Source organism: Pantherophis guttatus, chromosome 11 (assembly GCF_059756535.1).
Source record: "Pantherophis guttatus breed Tessera chromosome 11, ASM5975653v1, whole genome shotgun sequence".
Taxonomy (NCBI): Eukaryota; Metazoa; Chordata; class Lepidosauria; order Squamata; family Colubridae; genus Pantherophis; species Pantherophis guttatus.
Genome location: NC_142073.1, coordinates 994,302 through 1,010,755, shown reverse-complemented (window position 1 = coordinate 1,010,755; position 16,454 = coordinate 994,302). Strand labels below are relative to the sequence as shown.

Sequence of the window (16,454 nt, the reverse complement as noted above, 5' to 3'; positions counted from 1 at the left end):
GAAGATGGCATGCCTTTGTCACAGACCATTAGTGATACAGGCTGCATAATGAGAAACTACAATCAGCTCACAGCTGCTGGCTCCTACGGGAGAGAAGGATATTAAATGGAAATCAGTATAAATTAAACTTAACCCTTTCGCCGGCCTGAGCTGAGTTAGATGTGGGGTGGGGGAGGGGACGAAAAAGGATTCCTTCTCTAGGCTGGGGGCAAATGGAAGGCTGGCCCAGATTCCCCCCATCCCCAAAGGCAGCACACCGAGATGGGAAGGGAGAGAAATGGCATTTTGATTGCTCTCCTCCCCCGACATTTTTCTTCCTCTGGGGTTTTTTTTTGGGGGGGGGCGGATCCTCTGAAAAGATTAGGCAAACAGCCCTCCTTCACAAGTGATGCCGCTTGACATAAGAGGGAAACGCAAATCTCAGGCTATGCAGTTTGGCCTCCTGTGTGCATGGACCCGCTGTGTCTTTCTCTTCCCATCCCCATCCGTCTCTGAGACACGTCCATCCCTGCATTGTCCGGCCTCACAAGGCAGGGCAGTTGATCTCTGCTGTCCAGAAACTCAGCCCATGTTCAATGACCACAGAAGCTTCACAGACTCTAGCTAGCTAGATATGCTGTTTATTGCAAAGAAAAAAGTAAGAAGAAATATATACTGGAAGATACAATCAAAATGAGATTGATAGATCAACCTTCTCTTCCCACTCGTCCGTGGACGTTTGGACATTCTTTTTTTCAGCCTTCAGCATCAAAGTCAGTCTGACCTGGGAATCTCTGAGTCCCACTTTACCAGCTTCCACTACTACACAGATCTGTATTGCAATCCCCAACACAACCTCTAGGTGGCAGAAAGGAAACAGAGAATTCTGACTTGTCCCTGCCTTCTAGTGGCCCCTGGGAGCTCTACCAGTTGAGTAAGGCTGCTCCTTGGCTCAGGCATGACTACACCAGCAGCCTTTTTTTCTCTCAAAGAAATTCTGGAGTGAGGTTCTCTAGAGAATTTTGTGCTGGCCGTGTGCAGTCAGGTGTCTCAGGGAAATTCCTTCTCCTGAATGTATTTTTATGAGCAGCAGCCAAATGAAGCTACTAAGTAAGTTTCAAAGGCTGCATCTGAATGAGTTAATTATCACCCCCACCCAGGCATTCCTGAAGAATGCAAATGATCGTAGCCTCAGCGAGGGCCTTATTGATGGAGCTGTGCTGCGGCTAGAGAAAACAACCTCAGAATCCACCACCGCTCTCACACACACACCCCGGTGCCCCAGCAGTCGAATGAAAGGGTGGGGGGGGTGTCATAGCATCCCTGGGCCCAGATTGCTCGGATGGGCCCCCTCTTCTAAGGGAGAGCTTGGAAGGGGAGAAATCGAGCTGCCTCAGTAAGAGCTCGGGGGTGTTCAGGGTGCTTCTGTGGTGGGGAATCCCACACGCTGTCCTCCTAGGCCAGTCTCAGATCTTAAATTATAGTAAAATAAGGGCATCGACACGATCTGGTGTTCCACCAGCAGGAATCACCCGCAGGCATGCGGGACAGATAGTCCCGGGTTACTCAGGCAAGTAAGCCAAGCTACAAACAACCGCTTTTGTGGCTAGTTTTCTTGATACGTTGCCTAAATAGCAGGCTGCTAAGAAACAGTCTGACAAACCAGCCACCGCCTTCTGTGCCTCTTTAGAGGAATCAGCCTTTGTGGCTTTAGTGTTCTTTCAAGATTCAGGGTGGTGTGTGGGACCAATTCAATCGGAGGGTGGGCTTCCCTTGGACCATCCCTGCCTCCTGCCTGCTGAGCAAAGGATTTCTCAGCAAGGAAACTCTGGCTAAGTGGCCCGGAGAAGCAAGATGACAGAGCTACAATTCCCCCGTGGAAAGGCTGACACCGTTCACGCTGCTAACACGTCCAGGGAGTAGAACCTGGGAGTGTTTGGAGAGATTTATTTTCAATTACAGGTTGGAGCAGAGGCATGAAATAGTCCTGGCTCTGAAAGTGGAGCATAAATCCTTGCGGCAAATCCATGTATATCAGCTCCATATAATAAGATTTTATTGATTGCTATATTGTATCTGTCAGAATAAAACTCCGCTAATGCCTGCGTCAGGGCTGGGAAGATCAAAGGCTCCTTTGGCAACAGAATCTCATTCAGGAATCAATGCGCTTTGATTAATAGGTCATTAAGAAAGTCGAGTTATTTAACTTACTTGACGGGGGCTTTAAAGGGCTCCTTTCTTTCCAAATGCAGCAGAGCACGAGGGCTGCCAGCGTCGCTCTTTTGAGAGAACAACCAAATTCTGCTTCTTAGCCTTTGGGCCCCTTTGCTTTCAGGGGCCCCTGTGTGGAAGCAGGGGGTCCCTCCTGCCCTTCCTGGAAGGGACGCCTGGGGTTGCTTTTCAGCATGTATGCAGGCTGGAGTGCGGATGCCTCGCTTCCAGTGGGATGTGTACAAATTTATATGTCTCCAGGGACCATGCAAACCATAAAACGGGCTTTCCAGCAGGAGGCTAAAAAGCTGCTCAGTGCTTCTTTAATAGGGGCTTCTCCTGGGTCCCTCGAGGCTCCTCCGCTCTCTGCCTTGCTCCGGAGTGCAGTGCAACTTAAAAAGCACATCGGGAGAAGAACCAGCACTCCTCAGCCCCGAAAAGGTTCCAGCCTTCGGCCTCCCGCCATGGAAAGTACAGGAAGAGAATCAGACCAGGGAAATTGAAATAACTGTCTGTCCCTTTGAACCACTGGCAGTCCCTGGGGCTCAGCAGTTTCCCCTGCCTATGGAGAAGAGGCCATAGGCTGCCTCGGCTTTCCCCAGAGACTGATCGGCCCAGGATCCCCTCCACGAAAGGCACCGGTGGGCCTGTTCAATGCACTTCCACTCGGGCACCCCGGGCACGTCGCTCCAGCTGACTTTGTTGTCAGTGCCTGATGGGGCTTGCGGTCTCTTCTTCCTAGCGAGAATCCCTTTGCCAGCCCCGGCCTTCCGTTTGATGCCAGCCGCTGCACAGGAGTTAAGCAGATGGCTCGGCGTGGTGCCCTCGCTGAGAATTGGCAGTAGCTTTCCCTGGCACCTTCCCAGTCTCGGGAGAGGAGCAGGTGTTTCCCCCTCTGAGGCGGCCATTTGTTTCCCTTTGTGGGCGTTCACACCTGAGAGGGAAATGGCTTCTGCCTCTTCAGTGCCAGTTATAAATAGAAACGGGTCTCATTAAAGTCCTAGCATGCATTTTTTCTTGTTTGTTTACACCCTCTCTCCCAGCTGTAAATTTGATTAATACTATTTTTGTTCTTTAAAATTATTGCTTAATGATGTTCTCCTGCAAACGTTGCCTGTCACTTACCAGCAGGGCGAGTCCAACACCAGGAAGGCGTAATCCCAGAGGAAGGCTTGGGAACAGCTGGATCCGTCCGTACGGAGATCCTCCATCCTCCAGGCCAGGGTCGTCCCAAAGGCAGCTGGCCTTCCTCGCTCTTTCACTTCTCATCCAAGAAGCTCCTTCAGTTTGCAGACGCTTTTGGGGATTAGAAGTGAAACGTTTTCAAGGGGAAAACCTAAGGAAGCCCAGTTGCGTTTTGGGACAGTGGATCTGCCTCCAGCCCAGTCCTGTTCTCTTGTGGGTCCTTAATCCTCGGCAGCTCCACTTTCGGCATTTTGCTTACCTGTCGGATTAACTTCCTACCTTCTGTTTCGCTGTCCCACCCTGAAGGAGCCCTCCAAAGGCACAGAGGCCGGGTCTGAGATGGGTCCCTGGTCAGCTGCAGAGCTCCTCTCTTATGGGGTGGGGTGGGAGGAATGAAAACGGGGATGAGGCCGGTGGGGACAGCAAGTGGCAAGAATTGCCTTGCAGGCCACTTCATCCCAGCTTTCTTTCCATCCACCAGCATCTGGGAGGAGTGCCTTGGTTTTTCAGACTCCTTCTCCCTGTTATTTAACATGGTTTGCCCAGGGAAGTGGGAAAGCCATGTTCTGTTTTTAAATAGCTGGACCTCTAAGCCTCCTGATTTCCTCCCACCCCCACCCCACCCCCCAGATTGTGTAATCCTGGCCAGATAACCTCCTGGGGAGTGACAGCCTCTGCTCTTTGCTCTCCAGAAGACCCTCCCTGTGGGTGTCCGAGAGCATATTGACTCCGAGCGAGGGAGCAGGAGGGGAAAGCGGGGAGGCTGGCAGCCCCCTTGCTTAGAGGCCCTCCGCCAGACAAGCCTCCACACTGCGGTGGCCACTGCCAAAGCCTCCAGACGTCCGTCCTCCTGTTGCCGCCTTGGTGGATTATTTAATCATCTTCTTCAGAAGATTCCCAGGAAGGTGCCCACCCCCGGGAAAGGGGGCGGGCGGGCTGTTGCTGGCTTTTGCCTGGTGTGTAATTGATCCCGGAGTTGTTCTGCAAAGAGAGGCACAGAGCGCGGGAAGAGGGGGGCAGGGTGGGTGTTAACTCCAGCATCTTGGTTATTCCAATTACTTACAGCCAGGATTCAGCCTCTCAAGCTGCCGAGAGGCACAGCGGGCTCTTTTCCATGCCATTCCCTTTCTGCCATCTGCAGCGCTGTCTATAAATACTTAAATGCTAATGGGGGGGGGGAAGGAAGGAGAGAGAGAGAGACTCCCCCTTTTTAATGTCCCCCCTCTTCTCTGCAGCAGCCCCGCTGTGCTCTTCCCCTCCGGGACTCTTTCTCTGCAAGGCTGGGAGAGACGCTGGGTGTTCACAGAATCCCCTGGCCGGAGGTCTGAGGCTGCAGCTCAGGTGGCTTCAGATGGGTCTCCCGTTTACTCTTAGGAGAAAAGAGCAGACACGAGAGGCTGTTTGTTCTTCACTCACAGGCAGGTAAGCCCTCCCCAGCAGGCCTAAGCAATGATCCCAGGCTGTGTTTGCCTCGTGGGCTGCTCCTTTCTTTCCAGCTCAAGTCACCTGCAAATGCTTCTGGAGGGTCTCGGCACCTTTGCCTCTTTCCCTCCCTCCCTCTTTCTTTTCTTCTCCAGGCTGGAGATTCGTGGCCACGGCTCCACGCCTTCTTTGCCATGTTAGCTTTTGTGGACCCGTCTTGTGCTGAGCTGTCCGTGCTCAAGGACTCAAAGGGACGCCTTGCTTGCTTGTCCAGCCTCTGGTGTGGATGTTGTCACCTCAACAGCTCACCTGCGGCTATACCTAAATGTCAGGGCAGGCGAGTGAACCCAATGGAGGATCCAGGGCTGGGGGGATTACCTCCTGTTACCTCCCACTCCTCACCCTTCCAACATGAAACCTGTTTATTAAAATACTACAGAGCAGAGTGTCCAACCTTGGCTAATTGAATAGTTGTGCACTTCAACTCCCAGAATTCCCTAGCGAGCATGGCTGTCTGGGGAATTCTGGGAGTTCAGGTTCACAGGTCTTAAAGTTGCCAAGGTTGGGCATTCCTGATCTAGAGGGAGTTGGGGTTGCTGGGGCTGCCAGGGGCTCCTGCTTATGCCCTGTAAAGCCCTACCTGACCTAGGACAACCCACCTCCTTACCTACCCACCTGCTTGTAAGCAAAGACCCTCTGTGGCACCCCCTTTTTTCTCCCCTCATTGTCGTCAAGAGGTGTGGCTCCCTCCCCTTTCTCTGGGACCCCTCCTCCCTCCCCCCCTCCCTCCCAAGAAGGGCCCTGGCCGGCTGGCTCCATCTCTGCCGGCCTCCTCAGTGAGGGAGGGGCCTTTTGTTCAGACAGGCGCTTTGCTGCTAAGCTGACTTACTGTCAGAATAGGCTGCAGTGAGTCTTTTTTATGCGCTTTAATTACAACGTCATTATTTTATCCCTACTTTACAGTTAGCCATTTTGAGCACTGTAATTAGTGGGAATGCTGGATTTCAATGTAATAAGCGAGAGCCCCAGAAAATCAGTGGCTGGGCGGCCTCCCTTTTTCGAAACCCCTTTGGGGAGCGTCTCCCCAGAAGATCCCTCCATCTGCTCCCCCTCCCTGCTCTCAAACCCCCCCCCTCCCGGCCTGGTCCAGCAGACGGAGCTGTGACTGTGGCCCTCTGCTCTTCTCTGACTGGCCCCCCTGACCTTGGAAGAGCCAGGGATAAAGGGAGCGCCTGGGTGGAGAGGAGAGGACAGGAAGGAGTCCTTGTGTTTCAGAGGAAGATTTAAAGCAACGGGGGGGGGGGATATTGATTGATTGATTGATTGATTGATTGATTGATTGATTGATTGATTTGATTTATATGCCGCCCTTTTCTGGAGACTCAGGACAGCTTACAATGCGTTAAGCCTTCATACTTTTGTATATACCTGCTTAGTAGGGCTTTCGGCCCGCCCCAAGCGGTGTTCTTTTTTATACAAAGTCAGCTTATTGCCCCCACAAACCGGGTCCTCATTTTACCTACCTTGAAAGGATGGAAGGCTGAGTCAACCTTGAGCCTGATGAGATTTGAACTCACAGTAATTGCAGGCAGCTGGTGTTACTTAACAGCACTTTAGTCTGCTGCGCCACCAAGGCTCTTAGTGGATAGTCAGTGGATCCTCATTAGTATTGTTTAAAAATCCTGATGAATTTATGAACAAGGTCTGATCTTTTGGCCTGAGGCTCACTTGCCGGGGTCCGGAATTTGGAAAACGGAGCAGGGTTTCTTTACCGGCAGGAATCAACCTTCTTGTCCCTCTTCCTCTCCATGTATTCTTTGATTTTCCTGCAATTGGATCCCGTTTCACATCCTCTCCAAGAAAAGGCCTAAGGAGGCAGCTCCCCCTTGTCCATCAAGTCAACCCTCCTTCTTGGCAACTGCAGGAAAAAGTCCGTTGCTGTTTTTGGCATAATTTTTGGAAGTGGTTTGCCAGTCCCTCCTTCCCGGGAGAAAAAAAACCTGGTCCCAGAGTCGCCCGGATGGTTTTTGTATCCATGGCAAGACTGGCACTTGCAGCCCCCTGGCTTTGCTCCGGCACCTTTAACCACTACGCCAAACTGCAACTCTACGGAGCAAGAAGAAAGCTTTTTTGGGGGGCGCAGGGAGTGCCAGGGAGGGTGTCTTTGCCTCTCTTAACACAAGAAGTAAGAGCTCCTCCTAAGCAGCGTTGGTTAAATGAGAGGCTCCCAAATGACAAAAGAGCTTAGAGTTAGATGCTCGGTCTCTTTTCTACAAGGTTTTGTGGCTGGCAAAAGTTAGGTAGATCTCTGCCTTAGACCAAACTCTTCTGGGGAGGGCTGTCACCCAGGTCGCACCCCGTGGCATCCTGTTGCGACTCTGGAGATGCCATGAGACCGGTGGGTGCTATGGGCAGCCATACGCTACACCTTTAGTGGCCCAGAAGGGCGCTGGGGGCACCCGGAACAGGATGGTCTGGACGAGATGGGCTCCCCTCTGGTAGTACCTCCCCCCCCGTCTCAACCTTAGCGAGCAACTGAATTGGGAGCTCCCTCTCCTCGAGACCATTCTCTGCCCCCCCCCCCCCGGTGTTATAAACACATTCCCCCAGTCCATCCGGCGCACTGTATCAATCTTGTTTAATAGACTGGAAAGCTTAATGCGCAGTGGTGGGTCACGGGGAGCATCGGGGTGATAGATTGCGCCTTCCCGGAGTCGAGCACCGTTGATGTATAATGAAATATTTATGATTTATTCCAGCTAATAAACTGGAATGAAGTGTGTGATATATGTGAGCAGATGGGGAACTATCGACGCCGTTTTCGTTTGGGGAGTGTGGGGAGGTTGGTGTCCATAATACATACACACATCGCAAACTTCCAATGCTGCAGGCTCTACCTTTCGCCTGACGGTGGTGGGGACAGCCCTTCCCCCCACCCCTCATTAATCTCCCTCCCTCTAATTGTCCGCCGCTCCAGCACCTCTTTTTGTACCAGTGAAAATCTCCCTTTCGAGAGAGAGCCAATTATCCGGTAGCCTTCACTCTGGGGTTTGGGGAGCCCGGCCACTTGGGGCGGGGGGCAGGGAGGGCAGGGATAATTTCCTGGGATTTTGGACAGATTTATCAGGAAAAGGATCTGAAAAATATTTCCTCCTGGAGCTCCAAGGAGATTGAGCGATACCCTCTTCTGTGGCCCTGTTGTTGGTCATCCAGGAAAGATTGGACTAAAGGGGTCCATGTGCTCCGACCTGATGCTATGGAAGTTTTTAGGGGTGTGTTCTACACCCATTAAGTAGCACCCATGGCCTCTCTGCCCCGTCATTGTGGCATTCTCATCCCATCAAGCAATGGTCCTTCCAATCCCCAGGGGTGGGGGGGCCTTCCATTTCCCCTAAAGTGCAGCAGCTGCGTGGATTGTACTCCATCATTCTGTGTGACCCCCGTAATACCTGCAGAAACATGCCTTAGCTGGGATTGAAGTCCCTCCCTCTGATTACACCAAAGCCCCCCCCCCATCCTCCTGGGATCCCAAAAGAGCCCTGGGGCTTGGAATGCCCATTGCTTGATGGGCCAAGCAGGCTGAAATGGAGGAGAATGGAAGGTGCCCAGATGCGTGTGAGGAGATGGCAACCGAGGAAGAGGCTGCCCGGTGAAGGTGGCACCGAAAGTCCTTCAGAGGGCCCTGCAGTTGACGGTGGTGCAGGATTAAGGCCAATTTAAGGGAGGGTCTCTGCCTTGGAGCTCCACATCTGGCAAGGACCTCTTAGCTCTGGCACCCTGGTTCTGGACGTCAGCAGGCTGTTCCCGGAGCCCATCCCCAGAATCTGTGCCCATCACGCACATCCCTTCTTTCCTTTTCCCAGGTGATACAGCTGTATATCAGGAAGGTGTCTACTGGATCAGGGGACGGACCTCGGTGGACATCATCAAAAGCGGAGGTTACAAGATCAGCGCCCTGGAAGTTGAACGCCACCTGCTGGCCCACCCTAGCATTGCAGGTGCTGTCTGCGTGCTGCCATTTTGCTGTTGATTAATGGAGGGCTAATTATGTACCCGGCATTTTACCAAGAAGCTGCAAAATTTGGTTTTCTTTCTACCGGGCCCATTCCCCAAGGCAGAAAGGTGAAGCGATCTCTTTCAAATGCCATGAAGGAATTTCTTTAAAAGGTCATAAAGTTAAACAAAGACTGGACAGACGAATAAAAGTGCAACTTGCATGAAGGGGTTAGGGCCAATGAAATCCACTCCAGCCATCTGCCTCCCGTTCCTAAGATTAGTTGAACCAACTACTTGAATAACTTGAAGTCAACGACTTGAAATCTGTAGGAACAGGATCCGTCTTCACTTAAGAGTCCAGGATGCCTGGTAGGTAAGAGTTGCTCTGGCCCTTTTCCCAACGTGCTTGTTCTCCCTTCTCCTGCAGATGTTGCTGTGATCGGTGCCCCAGACATTGTCTGGGGTCAGAAGGTCAGCGCTGTGGTAGAACTCCACAAGAGCCAGGAATTGTCTCTCCAGACCCTCAAGAAATGGGCCAGGTAAGTTGGGGCGCCAGAAGCAGAAGCCAGCCAGCCAGCCAGGCCTCTCCATTGTTTCTCCTGAACCATCAGCCGGGCCTTTCCTTGGAGGCTACACTGGAGGGGTGTGTATCCCTGGAGGGAGGAGGTGGGGAGTTGCTGCAGCTAACCAAGAGGCTCTTCTGTGCCCAGGGAGACCATGCCCTCTTACACCATCCCTTCTGAGCTGCTCCTGGTAGAGGAAATTCCCCGCAACCAAATGGGCAAAGTGGATAAGAAGCAGCTCCTCAAACGATTCTACGGCACCTTGTGAAAGCCTCCATCTCTGCCCCGTGGAACAAGGGTCTCTGTGGCCCAAGAGCAGGACGGGACGCCCTTCCTTCAAAACCGGACACGGATCCTTGGGGGCTGATTTGCCTTTAGCTCGTCACCCAGAGGACCAAACAGGACCTGTGGTTTATTAGTGGCCGATCAGGCTTTGCGCTGCTCAGCCTCCTTCCATGCTGGGGGACGGGGAAGAGGCCTTGGCGTGGCCTGTGGCCCTGCGGGAGGTGTATGGACAGAAGCCACGGCCTCCCTTGGCTCAGCCAGAGGGCAGAAAGGCCATGAACATCACCTGAGCACAGGCGTCTCATCCCTCCTCCTCCTCCTCTGGTGCTCTTACCAAACACGGGCCCGATCCTCCCCTCCCCTCTGGAGAATGGAAAATCTCTCCCCCAAGCGCACCTGGGGAGCCAAGGAATCCGATGCAGAGTTGAAGAGACAAGTTGGTCAAAATTGAATTCATGTCTGTTCATATCATCACCCCCCTTTCCATGCTATTCTGCACAACTCTGGCTTTTTAAAAATCCACGTTACATTTATATTTACATTTCTATTCCTGAATGTATTTCTCATGAAACTGCCCCGGTCCCGGGACCCCTCCCCAAGGGCCTCACGGAGCAGCTTTGCTGCCGGGGGGGGGGGATTCTGAGGGTCACGGGTGAGATGCTCAGGGGAAGACCCCACAGTGAGCTCCGTTTCTCACTTGCCATCAACTGCTGTGGCCCCTGCCCCCCCCTTTCCCTGTGTGTGGCTGGGGCCAGAGGAGACATTGCTGCTTTTGCGCATTCATTCGGGGGGGGGGGGGGGCTCCACGACTTCTCCCCACCAGCATTTCTCTCTTTTTCTTTCCTGCATTGTCGTGTCCCCCCCACCCCCGCAATTTTTATGGTGCAGTAAAAGAGGCCTTCATTAGAGGAATGTAATCTCAGGGACAGTTAATAACCCGCCGTAAATTGCAAATTGGGATCTGTCCTTTTATGGCTTCAGCCCAGCCTCTGCCTGTTTGGCTACAGATGCAGCGTGTGGAGGGAAGGAGAGGATTATTAGGGAAGAACAAATAAAGGGCGACCGTCCTTAACAATGCAGGCGCATCATTTCTCTCTCTCCGCCTTCCTCAGAGGTGGCTTCCCAGAGAGAAACCTTGGATCCTGGGACCTTCCCAGCCAACCGTGGGCGATTGGATGCCATCCTTTGACCTGTGCTGGCCAGGATGACGGGGTGTCCCAGGAGTGGTAGCAGCAGACATCTGGGGTGCGTCTCGTGGGAGTGCAGCTCCCTTTCTCATGCGGTGTGTGTGTGTGTGTGTGTGTCTCCTAGGAGACTTTGAGTCAGGGGAGGCTGCAGCTGACCCTCCTCTCTCCTGCAGCCCAGAGCTCAGCTGGGAAGCCACTGGCTGCTCTCCTGTCGGCTTCTACCTGGCCGTCTGGGGTCAGCCAGACATAATGGAGGCTAAGAAACGCTGCCGCCGCCGCCGTTGTTTATCCCCTTCCCCAGTCAAACACCTTCGCCTGTCTAGACCCTTCGCCTGGGCAGGTGACAACCCACCATCAGCCCTCAAAGCTCTTTCGTTGCGGGAGAGACCTTGCCACTGTCGGCCTCAACATCTGTGCTAGAGAGGCGATGACAGTTCTGCAAGACAGTTAAAAATAAATATTCCCAGGATGCCCATTTCTTGAAAATCTGGAGCTGGAAGGGAAGCTCCACCTTTGTTACCAAGTTCAACTGGCCTCCCTCTTCTTGGTCCTGCACCCTTCCTCTACCTAACGCCCTACAGGTGTGCTGGAGGCAGGCAAGGAATTCTGGGAGTTGGAGTCCGGTGCGTCTCGGGGACATCCTTGAGCTTACCTGTGAAAAGGGGAGGAAATTCAACATCTTCTCTCCTCCACACAAATCATCCGGGGGTGTGTGTGTGGCAGGAAGAAGGCTTGCATCCCGTCCCCCCCCCCCAGTGGGAAGGATGGAGGCATCCCCCTTCGTTAAAACTTCAGCACACAGTAAATTTCTTCACTTACCGTATAGATCAATATCAAATTATCATGTCTCACATTCATAACTCTTAAGCAAGCCACAATGGGGAGAGACAAGGTCACGGGAGAATAAATAGCAGCCGGCGCACTCCCCGATCCATCACTCCCGACAAGCCCCAGCTCTTCTGCACCCGGCCACTGACAAGATCATTAATAAAACCCCACCAGGGCCCGATCGATGGGCCTGATGGATGAGCGCAGGTAGCAAAGACAGGGAAACAGCTGCCTGTCACGCCTGGCTGAGGAATGGGAGTCCGTCGAGGAGGGGCTCTGCCAGCTCCCCCGGGGGCCATTCGGGGCCAGGCGGGAACGTTTGACTTTGGCACTGGAGCCCCTGCCTGACAGGTCCCTCGGGAGCCTCAAGGGCACTGCCTGCTGGGCCAGGAGGAGACCCACGCGCCCCGTTTCCCCCTGCGACTGATCTGGGCTGCCCCCCAGCAGGAGGAAGCTGCGTTTTCCAACTCACAGCCTTGACCGGGAAGTCCTCCTTGGAGGCGAAAGCCACCTGAGGATACCAGGGTACTTGATACCCAGGTAGATCTCGGATGTACCAGGATACTGATCGGGTATCTGTCCAGGTGGGGCTCGGCCAGCCTTGACCGAAGTAGAGTTGGGCCCCGCCGGTTGGGGTTAAATCCAGCCCTTGCTTCAGCCTCCTGGGCCTTTTAACTCAGAAGGGAGCTGATTTGCTTGGAGGGCTCCACAAATGGAGCTGTGATGTTGTGTTTATCCAGCTACGAGGCTGCTGGGTTGTGAAGCCACCGCTGAGAGCGAACACATTAGCTGATGTGTGGAACCTGGGAGGGGGGTTTCCTGCATGCAAATCTTCCCTGGGCCTTACCCAAAATTGCCCCCATGGTGGTGCGAGCAGCTTGTGGGGGGATTGTGAGCTGCTCTGACCATTAGATTTTGGACCTTCCTGCCTAGCGTTTGGCCTGGGGGGGTCTGCTTGCTTTTCTGTTCCTGTTATCAAAGTTCACGTTTGCATCACTTTAACACAGACGCAAACACACTCAACCCCCCCCCCCCCCGGAAAAACAGCGGGGATTGACAGTGGGACTGCAAAGTTGCAGAAAATTCCCGCTGGGATCCGGCTGCTTTTCTCTTTGCTGTGACTCCACTCACAGCAAGGACGCCTGAAGTGGCTGGAGGGGGTTTCTCTGGGGGCCAGTGGGGAGTCCTTTGGGGGGCCTCTGTGAGGCAGGATGGCCAACGGAGGGGTGCCCTCCGGCCACTGACCGAATCCAGGCGAGCCAGTTATTATGAAGGAAAAACCTGTCCTACAGGCTTGGCTTTGAGGTTGCCATTTTGCCATTGCCCTCTGCCATGGATTGGAGGGAGGTGGGATGGCAGCCCCTCCCCCCGGCCATCAACCGGGGGTGGGGGCACATCAAAGTCGCTCAGCTGACACAACAAGGAGCCAACGGGTGGCTGAGCATGCCTGCCCTGGCCAACGAGGGCGGGATGGTGACCTTCTCTAGGGGTGGCAGCTCTGGCTTCTTGCTCAGGGGGGCTGCTCAGAAAGACCAACAGGAACCTCCCCCCCTTGCAAGCACCAGCCCAGGCCTGATCTGAGAGGTCGTCACAAGCCCTGAGGCAGCCATCGCAATTAGGAATAGCTGTGACCCTGTCCCCACTGCCCCCCCCCAGGGCACCTTCAGCCAGGCAACAGCCAGGGCCCCCCAGCTGAGGAGGGTCCCCAGTGCTCTCCTGCCCTGCCTGGGCTCTTAGGCTTCTTTCCAGCTTCCCATTGCCCCCCCCCAGCTGCTCCTGGCCTCTTTGCCTGCAGGGGGGAGGAAGTGCTTCCCGCCGCCCACTCCCACGCTCCTGCTCCCCCAGGGCTGGGCATTGCCCCCCTCTTTATGGCTGACATTATCTTTTATTGCGGTATAAAATCCTAAGCTTCACTGCCCTTTATTGCTGCAACCCACAGCAGGGCTGCTGTCTGCCAGGAAAAACCGAGGGGGTGCAGCGGGGATAGGTGCAGCCCCCCCCCTTTTGCTGGAGAATGGAGGAGGGGCCCAAGCCAAGTCCTCCCTCCACTCAAGGGGGTAGCCTTGGCCCAACAGCCAGTGCTGCCTCCTCTCTTAGCAGAGAAGGGATCTCATGCCACCCTCGGCTCCCCCCCCCCCTTGGTGTGCTCCAGCACAACTTCTGTTCCTGTCCCGGAGGGTCTCCAGGCGGACTTTGCCAACTGGTGCCCACCAGGGAGGTCTCTGGGCACTTCTGCCTGTCAGGGGACTTCCCTGGCCCAGCCCACTTCCTTGCTGCTGTAACACCAACCCAGCACCCCTCTCCTTCCCTCCAAACTATGCCTGTGCTCTATGAAGCAGAGGGCAAGCGTGCGTGTGTGTGTGTACATCTATCCCCTCTGTCCTTCGTCCAGCCTGCCAGCAGGGTGACTGGCGAGTCCTTGGCCTCCTTTAACGCTGATGGAAGTGACGCACTCCAGCTTCTGGCTTTCAGGGCCGGCCGACCGGCCATGTGGGTCTCCCCAGCAGCTGAGCCAGAGGCCCCGGCAGGGAAACACGCTGGGCTCCATCAGCCCCTGTCAAGGAGGATCCCCCCACTCTGTCTCTCAAGTTGCCGGCCCAGCCTGAGCCACTTCACCCAGGGTGCCAATGGCAGGGAGCATCTGCTGGCTGCCCCCGTGCCACACCGCATCAGGGTCAGGCAGAAGGCGGCTGACAAGGGGCTGCCAGGCAGAAAGGCAGCCATGGAAGCTCCCCCCTCTCCAGCCCCAGCAATTGACTATCTGGCAGGCCACCAAGGCAGGGGATCAGGCGCTCCTGGGCAGGTTCAAGCCAGGTGCATCCAAGTCCCCCAAAGGGCCACTCAGGCCAGAGCAGGCCTTTTTGCACCCAGGGCCGAGGCCGTGAAGGACGGAAGGCAAATGGAAGGCACAGGGAAGGGCAGCCTTTGCCCCGTCACCAGACGGAAGATGGTGCTTGGCTTGCTTTCCGGCTCCAAGGCCAGAATCGGGACCTTCGGGGGGCACCCGAGGGCTGTGGGGGTGCAGGAGGGGAACAACAGAGGAAGGGGCTGGATGTGCAGGAGTCTATGAAATTATTCCTGATGCATCAGAAAGGGACGTATAATCCTTTCTCCCTCGCTGTGGCTCCATGAAGCCAATTGGCAGGAAAGTCAAGATGGCCAAAGGTAGTTTTTTTCTGTAATTGTTTGAAAGGATGATGCTTTTATGTTGTTTTTTGTTTGGAAAAAATTTTTTTTCCCTTGTGTAACTGTTGAATGCAACCTCCTGTTTCGTGAGGTGGCCCTGGGGGCCTTAGGAAAGAGCCGTGAAACGAAAGGGGGGCTTTCCTTCAGTCGGGATTCGAGGCTTGGCTGTCCGTCTGTGAGCACGGAGACTTTTCTGCCTGGCGATGCAACACAGATCTCCGGAAGGCCTTTCCAACCGAGCCTTCAGGAGGGCGGAGAGCTGGACTCTCTCTGGGCCGGGGAACGTTGTGGAGGCCCCGTGGGAGCCCTTCCCATATGCCTCCTGTTCCTCTGAGTCTCTTCTTGCCCTTCAGACTCTCGTCAAGGCCGGGCACTGATGTGGGGTGACAGGACAGCGTGGCCAGGAGCCGCCCAGGACAGATCAGCAGTTCCAGGAGACGGTATCGGAAGCGGCAGCTGGAATCGGCCAGTGGTCTGGGAAGGGGATTGGCTGCCTTGGCCACCCTTCCTCACGGGTGCACACGAGATCCTGAAGGAGTCACTGGGTCCCTCTGGGTCCCAAGGCCATGTGGCCAGAAGTGAATGACGGAGGAACGTCTCCCCACCATCTGAATGTTTCTGCCCCTCTAAGGAAGCCAGGCTGGGTGAGAGCAACTATTCAAAGAATAACAAGAGTCGGAAGGGACCTTGGAGGTCTTCTAGCCCAACCCCCTGCTCAGCAGGAGACCTCGTACCATTTCAGACCAATGGCTGTCCAGTCTTCTCTTAACAGTGTTAAGTGTCCAGTGATGGAGCACCCGCAACTTCTGGTGGCAAGTTGTTCCACTGATGAATTGTTCTCACTGTCAGGAAGTGTCTCCTCAGTTGTAGGTTGCTCCTCTCCTTGATGAGTTTCCACCCGTTGCTTCTTGTGCTGCCTTCAGGGGCTTTGGAGAACAGCTTGACTCCCTCTTCTGTGGGGCAGCCCCTGAGAGACTGAAAGATTGCTTTCACTTAGCTTGCCGTATCAGATCCGGGCACCTGAACGGGCTCCTCCAGCAACGTCAGCTAGACTGGGAGGTGGGGAAAAAGAAAGCCCGAAGGAGGCCCTGGCAGATCCCCCATATCGCCCCCAAGAAAGCCGCTGCCCGAGGAATCCCCTTGGTGGGAAGGGCTCTCCTCCCTCCACACATGAGGAAAGGCAAAGGGGCTTCTCCGCTCTTTGCCAGTGCTGGGGCTCCCCCTGCTGGCCGCCAAGCAGCATTACCAGGTTACAGGCATGCATCACTAGGGCAGCCGATGCTTCTTTGCGAGGCCTGAAGCTCTGAAGCCGAAGGGCCCCGCCGGTCAGAGAACCTGGCCCGGATGCTGCCTTCGTGGCCCTTCCAATCCTCATGCCGCTCCTGTGTTTCCCAAGCTGGCCGGGCACTCTGTTGACGGTAGTTTAGCCTTGGAAGGACTTCGAAGAGGAAGCCAAGAAGAGCTGCCAACACAGCTGGCTCCCTCCATGGGAAGAGACCTCTGGCTGTCCGGGGCAGGCGCACCCGTGCCCAGCTGGTGCTGCAGCTCTGCCAGATCTCTCCCTCTCTCACAACCCCCCCACCCCCTCAGGAGTGCCAACCGCCTCAGAGCC

General features: G+C 54.8%; 1 protein-coding gene across 6 annotated transcripts in view; it reads left to right on the top strand.

Annotated features, from left to right (window-relative positions):
- Nucleotides 1-10,716, top strand: part of ACSF3 (acyl-CoA synthetase family member 3) — a 32,404-nt gene extending 21,688 nt beyond the window's left edge. For 4 of the 6 annotated variants that reach the window (XM_060682455.2, XM_087877092.1, XM_087877091.1 and 1 more), the window contains exons 8-10: nt 8,661-8,795; nt 9,221-9,332; nt 9,504-10,716. In XM_060682455.2, the coding sequence (XP_060538438.2) occupies nt 8,661-8,795; nt 9,221-9,332; nt 9,504-9,624 (368 nt within the window). In that variant the 3' untranslated portion in view covers nt 9,625-10,716. Of the gene's footprint in view, nt 1-3,318; nt 3,607-4,610; nt 4,798-8,660; nt 8,796-9,220; nt 9,333-9,503 lie in introns of those variants that run through there. The other 2 variants (XR_015729595.1, XM_060682457.2) reach the window with 2 other exon arrangements.
- The last annotated feature ends 5,738 nt before the right edge of the window (nt 10,717-16,454 follow it).